The sequence below is a fragment of the Globicephala melas genome, chromosome 8, assembly GCF_963455315.2.
Source record: "Globicephala melas chromosome 8, mGloMel1.2, whole genome shotgun sequence".
In the NCBI taxonomy this organism is placed as follows: domain Eukaryota; kingdom Metazoa; phylum Chordata; class Mammalia; order Artiodactyla; family Delphinidae; genus Globicephala; species Globicephala melas.
The window spans coordinates 29,653,916-29,676,044 of record NC_083321.1 but is presented as its reverse complement, the minus strand read 5'-3'; the positions used below and the strand labels follow the sequence as shown (position 1 = coordinate 29,676,044).

General features: G+C 33.7%; 1 protein-coding gene across 1 annotated transcript in view; it reads right to left on the bottom strand.

Moving 5' to 3' along the window:
- Positions 1-22,129, bottom strand: part of KIF18A (kinesin family member 18A) — a 79,544-nt gene that overhangs the window by 30,479 nt on the left and 26,936 nt on the right. Inside the window, exons 11-13 of the mRNA XM_030864825.2 lie at positions 15,514-15,678; positions 9,550-9,671; positions 2,371-2,606 (exon numbers count right to left, since the gene is read on the bottom strand). Of these exons, the coding sequence (XP_030720685.1) occupies positions 2,371-2,606; positions 9,550-9,671; positions 15,514-15,678 (523 nt within the window). The remainder of the gene's footprint in view (positions 1-2,370; positions 2,607-9,549; positions 9,672-15,513; positions 15,679-22,129) is intronic.

The following is a 22,129-nucleotide window of genomic DNA, read 5'->3' as shown; positions in this document are numbered from 1 at the left end:
CTTACAGCCACACAGAATTGAATTCTGCAAACAACCGGCATGAGCTTCGAAGCACATTCTCCCCCAGAAACTCCAGATAGGAGATCCAACTAGCTGACACCTTGATTACAGCCTGTGATACTCGAGGCAGAGTAACCAACTGAGCCTGCTGGACTTCCAATCTACAGAACTCTGAGATAATAAATCAGTGTTATTTTAAGTTGATATGTTTGTATTAATTTTTTAGCGTTGCAATAGAAGCCTGATATAAATGGAAAAATCCACAGTAAAAGATGAAGTTTTTAATAGTTCACCTCAGTATTTGATAGAACATGAATTAAAAAATAAGTCAGTAAGAACAAGATTTGAAGAACACAACCAATTTGACCTGACTTAATATATTCTTTAAAAGCATAATGGAAACATTTACACCAACTCTATGCTGGGCTTTAAAGAAGTCTCCACAAACTTCAAAGAATTAACATCACTAAAAATAAGAGTTGCAAATTTAAAAAGAATATACATTAATTTAGTGTTGCTGTTATTACTTTGGGTTAAGGTAAAGATGAGACATAAACAAATGTAAAATCTCATAAACATTTGTATAAGAAAACTTTTGGAGAGTTTGACAGATCATTTTAATTAAAAAAAAAATTATTTGTTCTCTGACCCAGCAAATTAGTTCCTAGGCAACTAGTACACATGCAGACATGGGAATACAGTAGTCTCCCCTTATCCAAGGGGGAAAACATACCAAGACTACCAGTGGATACCTGAAACTGCAGATAGCACTGAACCATATATTTACTGTTTTTTTTTTTCCTATACATATCTACCTAAGGTAAAGTGCAATTTGTAAATTAGGCACAGTAAGAGATTAACAACAACAATTAATAATAAAATAGAACAATTCTAACAATATACTGTAATAAAAGTTTGTAACTGTGGGCTCACTCTCTCAAAATATCTTCTGTACAAATTTAATGCCTTTTCCATCTGAACTAAGCACTTACCATGCATTGTGGCCATAACTTTTGCAATTTGAGGTTCAAGAGCAAAACTAACATGATTTCTTCCTCCTTCTTCATGACTTCATGGATAGAGTATTCGCTCTTCTCATAAATTTTAGCAACCACAGCACGTGATTTATTTTTCTTTCCTTATTAGGTCTAGAATTTTCACCTTTTCACTTAAAAGGAAGCTCTTTATGGCTTCTCTATGGCAAACCCAAATTGCTAGCATCACTACTCTTGCACTTTGGGGCCATTATTAAGTAAAACAATGGTTACTTAAATACAAGCACTGCAACACTGTGACAGTCGATCTGATAGCCAAGATGGCTACTAAATGACAAATGGGAAGAATATGATGGACAAAGAGATGATTCACATCCTGGGAAGGACAGAGTAGGGCAGCATGAGATTTTATCATGATACTCAGAACAGTGTGCAATTTAAAATTTATAAAGTTTTTATTTCTGAAATTTTCCATTTAACATTTTTGGACCTCAGCTTACTGCAAGTAACTGAAATGGTGGAAAGTGAAACTGCATATAACTACTGTATATGGGCATGCTCTCTGACATGCACTGTTCACCAATAGAACAATGGTTAAGTAAATGATGGTACATCAATTCTCACAACCATTAAAAAACATGCTAGATTCTTTATGTATGCACCCTAAAACTGTTCAAATAAACTAAACAAATAAAAACAGTTGTAGTTTAATATATATACAATATGTTAGCATTCATGGGAAATGTAACAAAAAGCTAATGAGTTAATTATCTAATACAAATATTATACACACACTGTAATGATAACCAAACTGTTAATAGGCATTCACCTCTAAGATAGCACAGAAGATTGAGGTTCTGGGAAAAGTTGAAGAGGGCATTCTACTGCTATAGAATCTGAATATTTTAAAACCAAGATTATATGTTAGTTTTTCAATTAAAATGTCCCATGCACACTTTTATGAGAGCAGAGACATCAAGTGATCTGCCAACAGAAAAACAGTAAATTCTACACTGTTAGCTGATCTTAAGAACATAGAAGATTGTTATGTATTACAGAATATAATATTCTTAATTATAATCTTCAGTCTTTAACAGAGGTTAAATTTTAAAGAAGGGTGGAAGTAAAATTATCTTATCAAAAAAAGGTAAAATAAAATAACTTTACTGCTAGAATTATTTAGAACATCAAGCATACTTACTCTTATACCTTTGAAAGATACTGGTTAATTGAAATGATTCTGAAGTTAATTCTCCCATCTTCACAAAATAGCAAACCTACTAAAAAACTGACTGTTCTGTTGATTGATATTATAACAGAGGCTACTTCTTAGAAATAATGTTTATTTACTTAATGAAATAAAATCTGTACTTACAACAAGGAGAAGACTGAACTGGTCCAAGTTGTGGAAAGTTCATAAGAATAGAAACCCCTGGTAGATCATTTTGCTTTGCATGTTCAGTAGTTTGGTCAGCCCAAACCACCACTTTCTTCCTCTCTACCAAATGTTCAATTTCTTTGAAGTCAGACTCAAAAGTAGCATTTAACAGGCCAGATTCTTTTAATGCACAATACTGTTTTCTTAGGGCTGGAAGTAAAGCATTCAATACTCTGCATACAGAAGGTGACAAGAAAAGAAAGATAAATACTAAATTTTAAATACATTATTATGGTTCTATGCAACATCCAAAGTAATAGCAGATGATTACAATGGTTCCCTGTACATATTTTCCTTTAGAATATTTCAATCAAATACCTCAAATATTCTTAATACATTAAGTATAGATTGGAAAGAATGTTGGATGGGAATTACAAGCACCAGGCTGTAGTCTCAGCAAGTCTTCACTTGCTTCTATATGACCTTGGATAAGGTACTACCTGAGGTTTCTCCTCTATAATGTGGGGTACAACTGGACAGCCACTACTTTCAATAGGAGATTGTTTTCAGAACTATGCAAAGCATAATGTGGTTTACAAATCAAAAATAGTGTTGTTATTGTTATTAAATACTATGAGATTGAAATGAAATATTAATACATTGTCAAACGATGAAGGTCAATTTAGGTATATAAGATTTAAAAAATAAAAAATGAACAAAAGTCAACTTTCCTTGAAGTTAGCTCTTCATGAGCTAAAGCAATAGCTTTCAAAGCCATTCGAAGGAAGAATTGTGGAAAAGTATGGTGGGTATAGGAAAATGACGGGGCATTGGATTCTTGGCTCTGATTCAAAATCTCGCCTATTGCTGTCAATCAGAGCAGTCCTAAATGCATCTTTTTATGTATTAGACCTCCATGAAGAGTGTTCACTGAAGAAATGCCAGAACTAAAAGTTATAAGTGGTTCCTAACTTTTATATCAATGAAGACATCAAACAACATGAATAATCTTGAAATGACTTAGTCCTGGTGTTCCAGCTGACTCATAACATCCAGAAGAATAGAACCATCTGAAGTAGGAATAGGGCAGTGGGAAAAGAATAGGCACTAATTTTAACACTTAAGGAAATAACTGCTTTATTAACTAAGAATCTTAAATATTTAGATAGCAGTACAAATAGTCTGTGACATTTTTCTTTTTGGTGATAGTGGGGAGTATGCCATTTAAGCCAAGTAGGTAACAATTGTAGGGAAAAGTCATTAATCAGAAAGTCAATAAAAACAGTTATTTACAACTGCTTTCCTTTTGGAAAGTCTAGAATTTTGATTCACCCTGCTAGGCACAGGGCGCCTATTCAACCAGCTCCCAATAAAAATCCAGGACACTAAGTGTCAGCCTAACGAGATTCCAAAGTAGACATCATTTCACATGGGTCATTACAACTTTTTTCTGGAGAACTTAAGCACAACTGTGTGGGCCCAGTGGATGAGGACACTTGAAAGCTTACAACTAACTGGTTTCCTTTGTTCTTTGCTCCATTCACCTTTGCCTTTTGCTGATTTTGTTTTGTATGCTTTTACTCTAATAAATCATAACTATGGAGTCAACTATACGATGGGTTCTGTGAGTCATCCTAGTAAATTATCAAACATGGAGGTGGTCTCAGGGACCTGGACATATGTTATTTATGTATATATGTGTGCATGTATGTATGTTTGTATGTATTTATGCATTCATAAATTTATTTTTAAGTTTTTGGACTCGATATTGATATATATTGCAAAATGATCATCACAATAAGTCTAGTTAACATCTGTCACAGAATTCTTTTTCTTCTGATGAGAACTTTTAAGATCTACTTTCTTGGCAACTTTCAAATATGCAGTACAGTATTATTAACCATAGTTGCCATGCTGTACATTACATCTCCATGATTTACTTAATAACTGGAAGTTTGTACTTTGTGACTCCCTCGACCAATTCCCCATCCCTGCCCCCAACACCCCACCACCAACCTGTATAATCTGTTCTCTGTATCTATAAACTTGGGTTTTGTTTTTGTAGCAATGAACACAGGTGTGCTTTATATTTTGTGTTAGTGTTTTCATTTTCTTTGAATAAATACCCAGAAGTGGAACTGCTGTATTATATGACAGTTATTTTTACCTGCCTATGTTTTCTACTCAGGGTTTTATGGTTTCAGATCTTACGTACAAGTTTTTAATTTATTTTGAGTTGATACAATTGTGTGTATGGTGTAAGATATCCTTTGGCTTGTTGCCGTGCACTTTTCCCAGCACCATTTATTGAAGAGACTATCCATTCCCTATTGTATATTCTTGGCACCTTTGTTGTAAATTAATTGATCATATATGCATGGGATTATTTCTGGGCTCTCTATTCTGTTCCATTGATCTATGTGTCTGCTTTTGTGCCAGTACTATACTGTTTTGATTACTATTGTTTTGTAGTATAGTTTTAAATTGGGAGTGTGGTCCCTCACACTTTGTCTTTCTCAAGAATGCTTTGGTTATTTGGAGTCTTTTGTGGTTCCACACAAATTTTAGAATTGTTTGTTCTAGTTCTGTGAAAAATGCCATTGAGTATTGATAGGAATTGTTCTAAGTCTGTAGATTGCTTTGGGTAGTATGGACATTGTAACAATACTAATTCTTCCAATCCATAAGCATGGAATATATTTCCATTTATTTGTGTCTTCTTCAATTTCTTTCATGAATGTCTTATAGTTTTCAGTTTTCTTTCCCCTCCTTGGTTAAATTTATTCCTAGGTATTTATTTTATTCTTTTTGGTGCAATTGTAATGGAATTGTTTTCTCAATTTCCTTTTTGATAGTTTGTTATTAGTGTATAGAAACACAATAGATTTCTGTATATTGACTTTTGTATCCTGCAACTTTACTGAATTTGTTTATTCTAATAGTTTTTTGGTTGTGTCCTCAGAGTTTTCTGTTTATAATATCATGTCATTGGCAAAAGTGACAGTTTTACTCCTTCCTTTTGAATTTAGATGCCTTTTATTTCTTTTTCTTGTCTGACTGCTGTGGCTGGGACTTCTAATACTATTTTTTTTTTAAGTTAATTTTTATTGGGGTATAGTTGATTTAAAATGTTATGTTAGTTTCTGCTGTTCAGCAGAGTGAATGAGTTATACATATACATATATCCACTATTTTTTAGATTCTTTTCCCATGTAGGTCATTACAGAATATTGAATAGAGTTCCCTGTGATATACAGCAGGTTCTTATTAGTTATCTATTTTATATACAGTAGTGTGTACATGTTGAATAAAAGTGGCAAGAGTGGGCATCTTTGTCTTCTTCCTGATCTTAGAGGAAAAGCTTTTCAGCTTTTCACCACTGAGTATGATGTTAGCTGTTGGCATGTCATATATGGTCTTTATTATGTTGAAGTATGTTCCCTCTATAATCACTTTGTTGCAAGTTTAATCATAAATGGATATTAAATTTTGTCACATGCTTTTCCTGCATCTATTGAGATGATCACATGATGCCTTATCCTTCATTTTGTTATCACACTGATTGATTTGCAGATGCTGAACTATCCTTGCATCTCTGGAATAAACCCCACTTGATTGTGGTGTATGATCCTTTTAAAGTATTGTATTGGTCAATTTGGTTTGCTAATATTTTGTTGAGGATTTTTGCATCTATGTTCATCAGGGATATTGGCCTGAAATTTTCTTCTCTTGTTCTATCCTTGTCTGGCTTTGGTGTCAGGGTAATGCTAGCCTATAAATGAGTTTGGAAGTGTTCCCTCCTCTTCTATTTTTTAAATGAAAGAGTTTGAGAAGAATTGGTATTAACTTTTCTTTGAATGTTTGATAGAATTAACCAGTAAAGCCATCTGGTCCTGAACTTTTGCTTGTAGGAACGTTTTTAAGTACTAATTCAATCTCCTTACTAGTAATTGGTCTGTTCAGATTTCTTATTTCTTCATGATTTAGTCTTGGTAGGTTGTATATTTCTAGCAATTTATCCATTTCTAGGTTGTCCAATTTGTTGCTATATAATTGTAGTAGTCTCTAAGGATCTTTTGTATTTGTGTAGTATCAGTTGTAACATCTCCACTTTTACTTCTGATTTTATTTATCTGAGACTTCTCTCTGTTTTTCTGCATGAGTCTAGATAAAGGTTTGTCAATTTTATCTTTTCAAAGAAGCAGCTCTTGGTTTCATTGATCTTTTTTGTTGTATTTTAGTCTCTATTTCACTTATTTCTGCTCCAAGCTGTGCTATTTCCTTCCTACTACTAACTTTGGGCTTTATTCTTGTTTTTCTGTTTGTCTATTTTTTGATTTTGCTTTTGATTTCTTCTTTGATGAACTGGTTGTTCAGTAGCATGTTGTTTAATCACTTGTTTGTAAAATTTCCAGTTTTCTTTTTGGAATCATTTCTAGTTTTATACCACTGTGGTCAGAAAATATGCTTAATATGATTTCAGTCTTCTTAGATCTGTTAAGACTTATTTTGTGGCCTAAGATATGATCTATCCTGGAGAATGTCACATGTGCAGTTTAGAAGAATGTATATTCAGTGGCTTTTGTATGGAATGTTCTTTATATATCTGTAAAGTTTGTCTACTGTAACATGTTGTTTAAGGAAGATGTTTCCTTATTGATTTTCTGTCTGGATGACCCATCCATTGATGTGAGTGGGGTATTAAAGTCCCTTATTCTTACTGTATTGCTGTCTATTTCTCATTATGTCTATTAATATTTGCTTTATATATTTAGGTTCTCCTATGTCAGGTGCATAAATATTTACAAATGTTATATCCTCTTGTTGGATTGACCTCCTTTATCATTATGTAATGCTGATCTTTGTCTCTTATTACAGTCTTTGTTTTAAAACCTATTTTGTCTGATATAAGTATAGCTACCCCAGCTTTCTTTTGGTTTCCATTTGCATGGGATACCTTTTTCCATCCCTTAACTTTCAGTCCGTGAATTGTCTTTATGTCTGAAATGAGTCTCTTGTAGGCAGCATATAGATGGGGCTTGTTTTTATATCCATTCAGCCACTCTGTCTTTCGACTGGAGCATTTAGTACATTTACATGTAAAGTAATTATTAACAGGTATGTACTTACTGCCATTTTATTAATTCTTTTTTGGCTGTTTGGTAGTTCCTCTGTTCCTTTCTTCTCTTGTTCTCTTCCTTTGTGGTTTGATGACTGTCTTTAGTGGCATGCTTAATTCCTTTCTTATTATTTTTTGTGCACCTACTCTAGGTTTTTTTGTGGTACGAGGGCCTCTCACTGTTGTGGCCTCTCCCGTTGCAGAGCACAGGCTCTGGACGCGCAGGCTCAGCGGCCATGGCTCACGGGCCCAGCCGCTCTGCGGCATGTGGGATCCTCCTGGACTGGGGCACAAACCTGTGTCCCCTGCATCGGCAGGTGGACTCTCAACCACTGCGCCACCAGGGAAGCCCTCTACTATAGGTTTTTGCTTGGAAGTTTCCATGAGGCTTACATATAACAACAAATTTATAACAGTCTATTTAAAGCTGGTAGCCACTTAAATTCGAATGCATTCTGAAGGTCTACGTTTTCATCCCCCACCACATTTTATGTTTTTGACGTTATATTTTATATCTTTTTATCTTGTGTATTCCTTAAGGAATTATTGTAGTTAGTTATTTTTACTACTTTCTTCTTTCAACCTTCATACTAGCTTTATAAGTGATTGATGAACTCCTTTAGCTCTTGCTTGTGTGGAAAACTCTTTTATTTCTTCTTCAACTCTGAATGATAATTTTGTGAGGTAGTCTTATTGGTTGAAAATTTTTTTCTTTCAGCACTCTGAATATATACTAAATCTTTTCTTTTTTGTTTGTTTCCACTCTATAAGCTCAGGCTAAGACAGTTCATCACACCCATTATTTTTTGTTATTTAATCTTTTTAAAATTGTTATAAGGAAAGTATAATTTAACATATAAGAAAACTAAGGGTTAGTGAGGTAAAATAATTTACGCAAGGTTATAGTGCTCATATAAACTAGAATTCAAGACCAACTCTAAAACTCATACTCTTTCTACTATATTGTATTGCCTCTGTAATGCTCTGGTTCACCAATTTTCAAAGTTAGAAATCTTTTTGCCCATTTTGAGGCAAAAATGTATCTTAAATATATTAATCTATTTGTATGGTATATCAAATACAGTATGGTCAAAATAAATTAATGTTTCTTTGATAACTTTAACTCTTGCAGGTGGTGTGAGTACAAGTAAATGAATGTTCAATGTATGCTCTAGGTATAAATATAGAAAGTATGGGGTGAGCTTCTATCCACAGGATAATATTTCCCTAAAGTTTTTCCTTCCCTTTTTCTTATTCTTTTAAAAAATAACTATGCTAATATAATTTCCTTTAAATTAAAAGTATGGAAAATTAATTACCAGTTATTTGAGAACACTAGAAGAACTCCAGTAGAATTTCAGATTGGCAGAAAGCCCTTAGAGAAATAAATTTCTCATTTTTACAGAGCATGAAAGTGACACCTAAGGAGTTGACTGACATATCCAAGGTAATAAAAATAAAAGATCAAGTTATACTTTTTTACTATTACGTTTCAAAAATTAAAAGGTGTTACTACTGAGTTAGTAGAGAGAGCATGAAAGAGCTACTATAGCATCACGTAAAACTTGGGACATGATGTTAAAAAATATACACTTTTAATAACTTCATTTTAATGATAGCAAAAAATCATTCTGGAATTACGAATGCTTAAAAACTGTCTACTTAAAAATTCAGTTGGTATTAATAGTAGTAGTTTCTAGGAGGGGACAAGGATGGCTAGAGGACAGGTAGAAGACAGACTCTTTCACTGTAGAGGCATCTTTGAAATTTTGTATTACATGACATATATTACATAAAAATAATAAATTAAAAAATGTTTTCAAAACTATAAAGCACTATAAAAACTTAGTTAGAGGAGAAGAACCACATCCTTTATACTTTCTCGGTGTTTTCTAACTCTGCATGATTTCTGATGCTGGCAGACACTTAATAAAAAATATGTACCTTGTACTGGATAAAATTAAATTTTCTGGCAATGGAAAACTAAACTTCTATGCTTCAGGTTCCTTAGGTCTATAGTATTAAAATTTTTAGAACAGGTAAATCCATGTACTTACGCCTCCGTCTGCCTGTGTTGCTGTTCTTGAAGACAAGCTAGATCCATCATATGTTTAATTTGTGCTTTCAAATCTTTGTTCTGGAGGTGCAAATGGTGGCAATGAAGTTCTTTATTGAGTTCCTGGGGAAAACAAGACACACTATACCTCAGATTCATTTAAAAATGTTAAAATTAAATCAATTTTAATAAAACTTATTTTATATTGGTGTCAATAGTTTTAATTCTTAAAAATATGAAGTGGTATGTTTAGGAACAATTTGAAAAACAAGTGTTCTGGTACAGGTGGTCTATGACTTACAAGTTTCAAATTTCCTCAGAAACTGAACATCAGGAACTCAGAACAAATTTTATTATAGTGACAGTTTCTTGGTCTATCCAACTTGTTCATAATACTTTGAAAGTACATGAATATGGCCCATTTTTGCTTAAATGTCATTTCTTCAGGGAGGCTTTTCCTAAGCTTCACATTTAAAGATGGACATTCTCCACCCCTGATAGTTTCTGCCATAGCATTGATTAGTAACAATTCCATTTATTTATTTGTTCGTAGATTCTCCATATTAGAATGTAAGGTATACCACCAGGACAGGGGCTATGTCAATACAATAAAAGTTTCATACAATAAAAATCTCTTGGGGGGCTTCCCTGGTGGCGCAGTGGTTGAGAGTCCGCCTGCCGATGCAGGGGGCACGGGTTCGTGCCCCGGTCCGGGAAGATCCCGCATGCCGTGGAGCGGCTGGGCCCGTGAGCCATAGCCGCTGAGCCTGCGCGTCCGGAGCCTGTGCTCCGCAACAGGAGAGGCCACAACAGTGAGGCGCCCGCATACCGCAAAAAAAATCTCTTGGGAAATTCCCTGGCAGTCCAGTGGTTGGGGTTCCATGCTTCCACAGCAGGGGGCATAGGTTTGATCCCTGGTTGGGGAGTTAAGATCCCACATGTCGCGAGGTGTGGCCAAAAAAAAAAAAAAAAAATTCTTACCTTCACCCAGTCTTGGTATAAGCTTCATTCTAGGCCAAAAGTGTAAAAAAGTTTTCGTAGGCTCCCTTATGTGCATATGCCCAAATGTTCTCTAATCTACCACCTAAAATTACTTATCTTTTCTCAAATCTACTAAACCTTAAGTATGGAAAACGTCAGCTAAGTGGATACACTAAAGTATGAATGGTAATAATCCAGTAGCATTCTCAGAATCTTAAATTGGAAAAATTTTAGTTAATAAAATAAAACGGAGTGAAATATTTTGGACATTGTAAGGGGCTGAGACAAAAATCCTATAAGCAGGGGAGCTGTGCCTAGATACTTCCTACAGATAATTCCCATAATCCATTTTAGGTTTTCAATACTCCTTCCCAACCTGCAGTTGGCCACTGATTCTCTGTAAGCTTAAAGTTATTTTTTTTCTTTTTCTTTTCTGTAATACTTCCTAAGCTAGTGGCGGGCACTATGACAGGGAAACAATGTAATTCTATGTGTCTGAGATATAGTAAAGTTGGGGGTTGTTTATTCACATGATTCATAATTATATTTCAAGAAATACAGCAAGTATTTTAGAGCAAACTCTCTTTAGGGAGTCAGGATGATACGGTTAGAGCACTGGCCTATGAATCAGGTGATTTTAGAGATGGCTCAACTATGACACACATGCTACCTGGAACCCAAAATATGGTCTTTATGCATATCAGTTTACTTGACTAAAATTTAAGAGCTTGCCTAGATGATCTCTTTAGTCTTTTCCAGTCAAAAAATTCAACGACCCTAAAAGTATGACCATGTTTGTCAAATATTCCACCTTTTCTCTTAAAAAAAAAAAAAAACCCTTCTTTATTTACTCCCTCTGTTAATCTTATTGTTTTATCTCTTGCACCACTCTTAAAGAGACAAGCCTTGACTGTATAATTATTTTACTCAATAATTGTTCTTGGCTAGTTTGTTGTCTTTGAGAAACAAAGTTACAATATGAATCTTTTTCTTGTTTTGATACACTAATGACTGAATCTGATTGGAAGCACATAGCCTATTATGAGAGCTACGGGGAGGTTAGTAATAGCTGAAGTAAGAACATAGTGAGAGGTAATATATAAAATGTGAAAGGTCTTCAGGTGCCATGCCAGACCTGGGAAATCATAACAGAGTTTACATTAGGGAGAAAGTACTGAAGAGTGATATGATCGGAGTTACCTTTTAGAAAGCTCATTTTGCTTGCAGTAGAGAGAATGAATTGCAGTAGAATACGAATGGAAGCATAAAGGTCAAATGTACCAGTCCAATAATGGGGGCTGGGAGTCTGAATTAGGGTAGTGGCAGGGGAGATACAGAGAAGTGGATAAATTCGTGAGGTTAAGAGGTAGATAATGCAGGAGGGTACAGAAAAAAGGGCAGCAATTTGAAAGTCGCAGTACTGGATCTCTGTCCAGAGTTGTACAACTGTGGATAAATCTTTTCACAAAGTTATGTCTCAGTTTGTTTATGTAAGAAATAATGGCTTATACATAGATAACTGTTTCAGCTGTGAAAATATCCACAGGAAAAAAAAACTGAGAGTGGGATTAGGGTGATGGGAATGGAAACAGCTTTAATTGTAATTTTTTCAAAGTATTCATAATAAAATGCATTAAAAAACAAGAATTTAAAAATCAATTCCAGATTCATATTCAGGTGTGAAAAGTCCTGCTTAAAAGAGTAATAGAAGACAGATTATTAGAAAAATTAGATTTGACCATGGTGAAAAAATTTAAATTTATTGAAAATAACCTGAACAATATTAACTTTATAAATGCTACTAAGTAGTCAAAAAAAATAGCAATAATAATATTACTAAAAAGAATACTGAACCATTTTAAAAATTGGGAATTTAATTTTTTAATTTAAAATTTAAATTTAATTTAAAAATATGGGAAAACAAAGGCAAACTAGTAAATAGCTACAATTGAGGTTTTTGCTTCTTTTAATATTAAAAAGTTCTTAAGTACTCCTCTAGTTGGAGTTGGGCTATATTTTAGATTGTTGATTACACAAATGTACTAGATTATAAGTATAATGTAAATTAAGCAAGGCTATTGAGAGATGAAAATAACATTTTAAAATGTATATCTATTAATTCTTTTTATGAATATAATGCCACTTGAACTGTACACTGGTAAAATTTATGTTATATTTTACCATATGCCAAAAACATTTTTTAGACCCTTCATGAGAAAGTTTTTGCTCACTAGAATGGCTAAATATTCTATTAGAACATCATGGCCGTAAGTAATAGTAAACAAAACTAACCAAAATACTTGTTATTTTATGTCATTTTGACAATGATCACCTTGAGAATAAGACTTCTTTAGATATACATAGTCTCTAACAAATAAGTGAAACATGACAAATATAAGTGAAACAAACCAAAAACTACTATAAACATTCAATATCTGCTACCTTTTCAAGAGAAACAGCTCTTGCGCACTGAGTGAGAAACACTCGTTTGGCCAGGATATCAGCTGTCTTCTCTGAAAACATATCCAGACTGTGGCTTGGGGACCCTGACAGGTACTTTGATGGAGGCTGTTGCATTCTATGATGGGCCTCTACAGCTTTAGATTCTCAGATCAAGCATGGAATTTCAGACGTTACCGTTTGAAAGCCTAGTTAATCCCTATTATAGATTACTGATTAATCATTGTTTTTTTTGCTTATTCCTTTTAAGTCATGTAAATATGTCCATTACGTAATCTTAAGAGGAATATGGCATTTTAAAATAAGTGCGCTTTAGTTTTCTTCTAGAGCAGATATTCTTAATGTTGTATTAATGGAAAAAATGACCAAAAAAAAAAAAAAAAGTAAAATTGTATGAATGTGACCCCTCCCCCCCAACAATCGTCCATCTAGGAGAAGATCTATATATAACTCTTTAATCAGATTCTCAAAGGCATCTATGACCCAAAAAGGTCAGAAACACTGTTCTGGAGGAAAAATAGCAAATGTATTTTATAATACAGCTAATGGTGCTGTGTTCCTTTTGTGCACACCTTTCTTTGGTTATTGATGTCTATGATGTTGTGGCCTAGAATATTAAACTATTATTTATCAACCACTCGTTATATATTAAGTGGTGCTAGGCCTTTGCATACAGCATTTTATTTAAGTTCATAATGCCTTAAATATATTTTAAAGATGAGAAGTTAAGACAGTGAAGTTAAACAACTTGCCCCAAGTTATATGGTTAGTGTTAGAGTTAGTATTCAACACAACTATTAGAGTTAGTATTCAACACAACTATCAAATAATGGAATTACCAACCACTTCAACTCTAGTGTCTATCCTCTATCCAATATTTACATTCTTGCTATAGGGAATATTAATATTCTAAAGTGCTTTGTCAATTAAGTTAAGTTATAAAATCTCATTAAAGTATGCTTTGTACTACATTTAATTCCCAATCTACTGAACTAACTGGCTGGCATACTTTCATCAAGGTATTGTGAAGACTTCTAGGACTGCTGAGTGTCGATTAAACTGTTGGTTGGCCCTCAATGAATTTCCACACTAAAGAACTATTCAGTCTCTGTTTATCCTTGGCCCTCTTCTTAGGAAACAAGGTATCTGTTGCTCACTGCTCCAATTTTACTATCTTGTACTGTCATCATTCACTACTCCTGCTAGTCTCCTCTCCCTTCAGTCTGAGCTTCAGTGTTAAAAGGATGGACACTTATATCGATTTTCCTAGTTATGATGCATTGGTTAATATCTTTAAATTATAACAAAAAATTGATATCTTTGAATATTAACAGTCACTAGCTGCATTCATTTGTACTGAACATTTTATACTCCATTTCACCTGTATTTATTTTCAGTTTAATGCTTTTCTAGAAATTTTAAGATTTCAGAGCTGATACATAATATAGACTTTCAGAAGAGCATCATCAAATTAAAGACTTTAGATACTCTTCCTTTAAAAAAAAGAGTATAAAAAAGTTGTTCTTTTAAAGTATTAGGTATTTAGAGATCAAAATTAGTTACTTTGTAGCAGTTTGTTTGCTAGCTGCTTATTCCATATTAATTTGCCCCTTCTTTCTTATTAAGAGAACTCTAATTTTATTCAGGATGATAATATGTCCAGCAAAACACTCACCCTTCCAGATTCCCCTGTATCTAGGGATAGCCACGTGACAATTCTAGTCAATTCAGATATGTCTGTTAGGGATTTCTGGAAACGTTTTTGCTTTCCCAATACAGATATCTCTCTCCCCTTTCTTTCATTCCTCTTCTGGCCTAAGTGTGAACTCAAGACTAAAGATGGAATAGTGTTATCACAACTATGAAAAGAAAAGTATAATGATGACACTGAAGACATTTGGGAGGTACTTTATTCGGAATGAACTGCATACTTCTGTAGCTTACTATTGTTAAGGGAGAAAACTATCTGTAACATTGTAGCTGAACACAATTATGATCTGATTCAGCCATTAACCATCATTACCCATCGCTACTCTTTATAAATATAAACTTTTGCCATTCTAGGTGGAATATCTTCAGTTTAGTACATAAAAATAAATGCATACGGCTTTCAAACTGGCTTTCTTTAGCTATAATACAAATAATGCTGACCACATTTAAAACTATTTTTGCACAAAATATCAAGTATTAAAACAAACTTAAATTACCTACATGATGAAACCTCAAGTACAGTCTGAAATAGAATTACTTCATTCTAACTTAAGAGTTCCTCATAAAAGGATGCAATCACTTAAGAATAACATTTAAAAGTAACTTTACTCTTCTGAAAGTACAAGAAAGGCAAATCTAATAGGTAATCAGGGAGGCAGAAGGTATATTCAGTTAAAAACAGTAAAATGAGTCAAATCTCCGGGAGATGGACCAAAAGTTGTCTTATGAAAGGTATTTACTCAATAACAAAGACAATGGGTTTAAGGAACTCAGTTCTTAGAAAATAAATCTGAATCTACAAACACATATGTACCTTTGGAATATGACCATTTTGACCTAAGAGTCCCATTTCAGTTTCCACACGATGGAGCCAATTAGTATTCTCATCAAATTGCTTCAGTTCCTCTTCCTTTTTCTTCTCCAGGTAGCAGCGGCGAGTTTTCAACATTGCGAGTCTATGATCTCTTTTGCAAGTGGCCTGAAAAATAATGCATTTAATAGTCAACCTTTTATGATACGTGATGTATGTGATATTAGTACAGTAGTATATTTCCTTTTAAGTGTGCTATTGTTGTCTATTAAATTAGGCTATACTTTTGTACTTAAAGCTATTTCCCCTTTGAAATCTCACAACTACTGCTTGCAGGAAAACAGGAAATTGAGTTGAGTCATTTTTATAAAATTACATGTTGAGAGTTTATGACTTTAAGAAATACAATGGCCAAATTGAAGACTATCACTTTTTTTTTTTTTTTTGCCAAAATACATTCCTTTAAATGTTGCATTTGAAAAGTTCATGTGAGGCCTGATAAATCTCATGATTTCCTTACTCAAAACAAAATAGATACATGTCCTGCTCTTGTCTTTCCTTCAGTTTGAAAGATGTGAAGAAGTAAAGTATTCTATTGTTGTGGTTTTGTCTACAAGGCCTTTAGATTGGCTGTTGCCAATGAAAGAAAAGACAGCTTATATCCAGGTGTCATAAACATCTGATCTCGCCTGATGGTTGGTTCAGGACACATACTGGATAGTCCAAATATTTTTGGTGTTTTACCTACACATGAATTGAGATCAAAACTGGCCTTCTGGTTTTTTACCCCAAGGGTCTTGCACACTATCATGGGCCAGAACAGCTTGACTTCTTTGGACTATTTTCCAAAAGACACTAAACTCAGTAATCATCAGATGTGATAGCTGGACCTGAGACAACAGATCCCCAAAGATTAGAACAAGCACTTGTAGCTGCTTTTGGAAGTAGGGATGAACACATCCTATGAAAAAAAAAGAAAAATGGAAAAAAAAAAATGAAGAAAGGAGCAGGAACTACATTTGAACTTGATTAAAAACCTACTCTCTTTAGGAGATTAAGTTCTACTTCCTTATTATCTTTTATAAAAGGTAAGTTGACATTTTGAGGAAAAGCCAGCCATTAAAGAAATTTGCAAAAATAGGTAATAATGTCACTCTTCTCACTACCTCTTTTTGTTTTAGAAAATAATTAGTTATTTTTCATTAAAGTGTTACGTTGTCATGCAATGGGTAATTGATTGTTCTTAAGTTAGCTAATACATAATGTATTTTTGTAAATTTCAGTTTAAATTTCTAATAGAATATTGGTAGATGAAATCCACATAAACAAAAGCTCTTTGGGGTCCTAATATTTTACTTTAAAGCAGAAAGGGGTCCTGAAACCTGAAAAGTTTAGAGCCACTGGTATCCAACTGAAGGTAGGATATGTGGCTTCTTGACTTTCTTCTGCTATTCAGCAGGTGTGAAAACTTAGGCAAGTCAATCTCAGTGGCTCTTCAGTCATCTTATTTGAAAAATGAACATAAAAGTATTGTACCTGCCTGAAGGAAGGCATTATATCAAACTACCTTTATTTTCCTTTAATGTTTAAAAATGTTGTAGGTACTCTTAGAAACCAGGGCAGGACATGATCTGCAGGTCTGATGGCAGTCAATATTTAATACCAAAAGATCCTGACTAAAAATCCCAGAGGGTATGTTTTTTGAGTTTGTACTTCTAATGTTCATCAAATGTAGACTGTATGATGGTTCTCCATGCGGACATTTTCCATCAGGGTAATTCTTATTGAATTACTGTTCTGAAATAAATACCAAGTAAGTGTTTGGAAATAAATTCTAAAATATGTATGTTAAACCCTGACATTAAAGTTAATTGTTTCCCATTAAAGTTTCAAAAAAGCTTTACATATTTTATTAACAAAATCTCCAGAATAACACAAAAGGTCTCGAGTGAGAATAAGCATGAAATTCTAAAATTTAGGTATTATTATTGCTTTGTGCAAAAGAACTGACTGCTAACACGGTAAACTGATTATTTCACTGAAAATAATTTGTGTATTATCTTTATATGACTATAAAATTACCCCAGAACTTCACTTTAATACTGTTCTCAGAGTCCATACTCAAGAACCATTTATAGCTTAATCAGTGAGATTCTTTCAGCAATTATGAGAGTAAACCTCTTCAGAGAGGGTCCAAGACAAATATAAAATTCCTTGACCTAGCAAGCAGTTTAGTAAAACTATAGTTTGACACTTCTGTGAGAACAAACTCAGCCTCTAGATGTCTTTCTATGTTTTTCAATAGTTTACAACCAATAAACTTAAGAGGTTTTATTCTCATTGCTTAGGTAAGTCTCATTAGCTATTAGACTTAGCTATTCTTAGTCTCATAAGAATAGCTATAAGAATTGGAACATGGATTGAAATGACCAAAAGTGAGATATCAGAAAAGACAAGTGGGGTGAAAAAAGCAGAATAAAGATGAAAACAGAAAAAAATTACAGAAACCAGCCAAAGCCATTTCCTTACTCTATGTCTTAATGTTTCCAAGCATGCACATTCACAATTCAATGGGGTAAGTAAAACAGGCTAAAATAACCATGATTTAAATTAGCTTGGGATTAAATAGACCAAACTTACTAATTGTACTAATATTCTAATGTTCAAAAAATGGCAATCTGATTCTAAGCTCTGATAATACACTACTCATTTGCTACAAAGACTGCCTTTTGACTACACAAATAGACCATATAATTCTTGGCAACCAAAGCTTCCACAATTTGGCCTTTTATTCTATCTGGAATTGACTAATTCCCAATATGGCAAAATATGTCTTATATCATGTGCCATTTCCAATCTATTTATAGTGGTTAACTCTGGCAACTTCAGATTCAGAGAGAAAGAGTGCTGTAATCAATCAATGATATCTGCTATGGGTAAAGCAGTGGGAATTGGCAGGAAGTGTTGAGAGTATAGTTATGTACTTCCACATACACTGACCTACAAATATGCTGTGCTCTGGTCAAACTGGTGTCCTCATTTGAATACACTATTCCTTTTATTCTTTGCCCACTAATATTCTCATGCAACGCCCAGTATAAATCTCATCTCTCCACTAGGAAGCCTTTCTCCACCACAACAACTGGAAGCCACTGTTTTCTCCTTTGAATGGCTATAGCACTTAAAGTACTTATAGTATAGCAGAATGATTAAAAGTGCAGACTGAGGCCAGACATCCAGAGTTTAATATTGGTTCAACCACATTAATTAGGTGTATAACTCTAGACAGCTTACTTTAATTCTCAGTATCTCTGTTGCTCACAAATGGTGATAATACAGGATCTACCTCATAGGCTTGTTATAAATACTAAATGAATTAACCCATGCAAAGGACTTTGAAAAGTGTCTGGCACGTAGTTAATGCTCAATAATATTAGCTGTTTTTATTATTGCTCTACTCCTTACATCACAATCATATAGTGCTGTGTCATTTTTATATCAGTTTATTGCTCCAACTAGCTTATAAATTACTGAAGTACATATATTGTCTTATACTTTTTTTAACCTCTATTGTGTCTAGCACAATGCTCTGCATATAAACAAAAGTGTTCAAAACAAGCTGTTGTTAAAAGTTGAGATATTAAGTCACTAGCAGTTTTCCATGACTGAATTTCTTGCCTTTTTTCAAGAGAGAAATCAGGTAATTGCACTTTCAGATAATTGATATTTATTTAATGGATACCTACACAAAATTGAGAATTATTATCCCCACTGAAAATAACTCTATAATAAATGCAATTAATTGAGATAATACATACAACTTTTAGAATAGGTAAATATAGCAGTATTTCAGAATTCCATTTAACAAACATATGAAAGGATTTCACAACAACAAACTGATATATTAATTCTATGAGATATTCTGTTATTTGGAAGTCATGAAGGTCATCAAAAATAATGGCAACAATTTTGCAGTTCAAGAAAGTTAAAGTACAACTACAGCAACAAATTTCAAATAAAGATATAAATTCTATTTTTCTTCTGCCTTAAAAGGATGTGAGGAATATTTTAAATGCATTTGATAAACAAAATCAAAAAGAAATTTTCAGTATTCAATACATTATAAACTATAGGCCCTATGCTGTACAAAAGTAGATCTCTAGGGTTTATTTGTCTTGTATAACTAAAACTTTGTACTCTTTGACTAATACTTCCTGGTTTCGCCTTCCGCACAGCCTCTGGCAACCACCATCTGATTCTACTTCTGAGTTTGACGATTTTAGATTTTTCATATAAATGGTATCATGTAAAATTTGTCCCTCTGTGTCTGGCTTATTTCACTTAGCATGTCCTCCAGGTTCATCTACGTTGTTGCAATTGGTAGAATTTTCTTCTTTTTTAAAAGCTGAATGATAGTCTATTGTTGTATACTTAAAAATGGCTAAGAGGGTAGGTCTCATGTTAAGTGTTGTTATTAATATAATACTACTACTAATAAAGAGGGTGGGAGGAAACTTTAGGAGGTAAGGTACAGGCTTATAGCATAGATTATGGTGATGGTTTCACTAGTATATATTTATCACCAAACCCGTCAAGTTGTCTATATTAAATATTTATGGGTTTCTTCATACATCAATCATATATATCAATAAAGTGGTTTAAAACAAAGATAGCTTCAATAAGGCATAATAAATGCATATTCGGTAAATAAATTACTAATTTTGATAATACAGCTTAATAGCTACTTATAAATTCATAGTCATGATATATTTATTAATACTTTATGATTAATTTCTTAGCATATCACATCTTTCCCATTTCATAGGCTGACAAAAACCTAAAATGTTAGTTTCTTAAAGCACTATACTACTAAGTATAAAATAGTACTTAAAAATGCAATTAACCTTATCATCAATGAACACCAAACTGGGGGAAATCCAGTATTTTCAAAATGTTTATTTTTCTGATCTTTGGTGCTCTGGAGTTGCACACCTCCAAGTATACATTCTTTTATCCTGCTTAGAACTCATGTTTCTTGAATTTACATCTTATTCACATCTTAATAGTCCTAGAAAATTCTGAGCCTTAGACTTTGCACATTATCCTTTGTTCTTTTGCACTAATGTATCTCCTTCAGAATATCTATTAGATGAATGCATGACTTTCTAGTCTATCTTTCAAATAGCAACATCTTGTTCACATCTATCTTTTTATCCTGTATGTGGTGTGATTTCCTCAGATCTCCCAGTTCTTTAATTCTCTCTTTAGCTATAACTAACATGCATAAAAGGAAAGGGATAAGAGCTCAGGATCTGGAATCAGCTGGCTTGAGTTCAAATCATAGCTCTTACTCTATGAGCTGGGTAACCTTTGGCAGAATGACTTCTCTGTGCCTTGGTTTCCTCATCTTAATTACAAGAACAATAATATCACATAGCCCACAGGATTTTCTGAGAATTAAATGAGTTAATGTACGTGAAGTATTTAAAACATTGTCTAGTATTGTACCTATAAACTGAAATTTTAAGTTTCAGTAAATAAATCTTTACTTTCTGGAAGTGTCATTTGTTTTCTTCTCATATATGTATGTTCTTTTTTTCTTTGATTCCTTTATTGTTAAGTCCTTCTTTGATGACTTTATTCATTTTTACAGGTTTTATCAGATTGCTATAGTATCTGACGTTTGGGGGATTCTGTCACATTTGTTAACTCTGCTGACTTGCTTGTGGAGGATTGTTTCATGGGTTTTGTAAGTTTGGACAGTGAGCTCTAATTAGTGGTTTGAATTGAGGATCTGTTTCACTAGGCTGATTCTGCTTTGCCTCTGCTCAGTTTCCTATAGATTATCACTGCTCTGATACCATTTTCTGTGCTAATGTCTCACTTTAGGGATTTGCTAAATAAAACACATGGATTATAAAAGTATAATCTATAATGAAAATCTGTAGTGAAAAGTATATCTATAATGACAGTCTTCAAATGAGACTTTTTTTTCTTACCCTAGGCTTGGTTCCTTGTTTTCCTGTGCTAGTTGGTAAAATGTTTTCTCCTGCTGTATTTCCAATATGAAGAGTGAAGGTCTCTGAGATTCCTGGCTTTATGTGGGGACTGTCATTTCTAACTCCCTGTCTCCCTCGGGCCCCTTACCTAAGTAGTGGTGTACATCAAGCAGGGTTGTGAAAGTGGTCTGTGTGTGTGAAGGGGAAGGGCAGTGCACTACTACATTAAATAATAAAACTGATTAAAAGTTGATCTGGTTTTTTTTTTAGCACTGATGCAGTGGAAACTGCAACAATGTCAGTGACAAAATATTCTTCCCTGGGGAGGAAAAAAACTTCCCATTGGTCTAAGTTGTAAACTACTGCCTGCATCTGGGGTGGACTGTTCTCACTGCCCCATGTTGGTACCCAACTCTCCCTGAGTGTGTTACCTACCTGTTAAGCATTCCATCATCCTCACAGAAGCAACAGTCATAACTGAGATTTTAGGGGTTTTGTTTCCTTTTTGTTTCTCACACCTAGGAATTTTTTTTCTTGTAGGCTTAACTATACATTTAAAACAATCTCTTCTACATTTCCTCTAGCATTTCTAGGGATTTGTAGAGAATGGGTGATTAAGC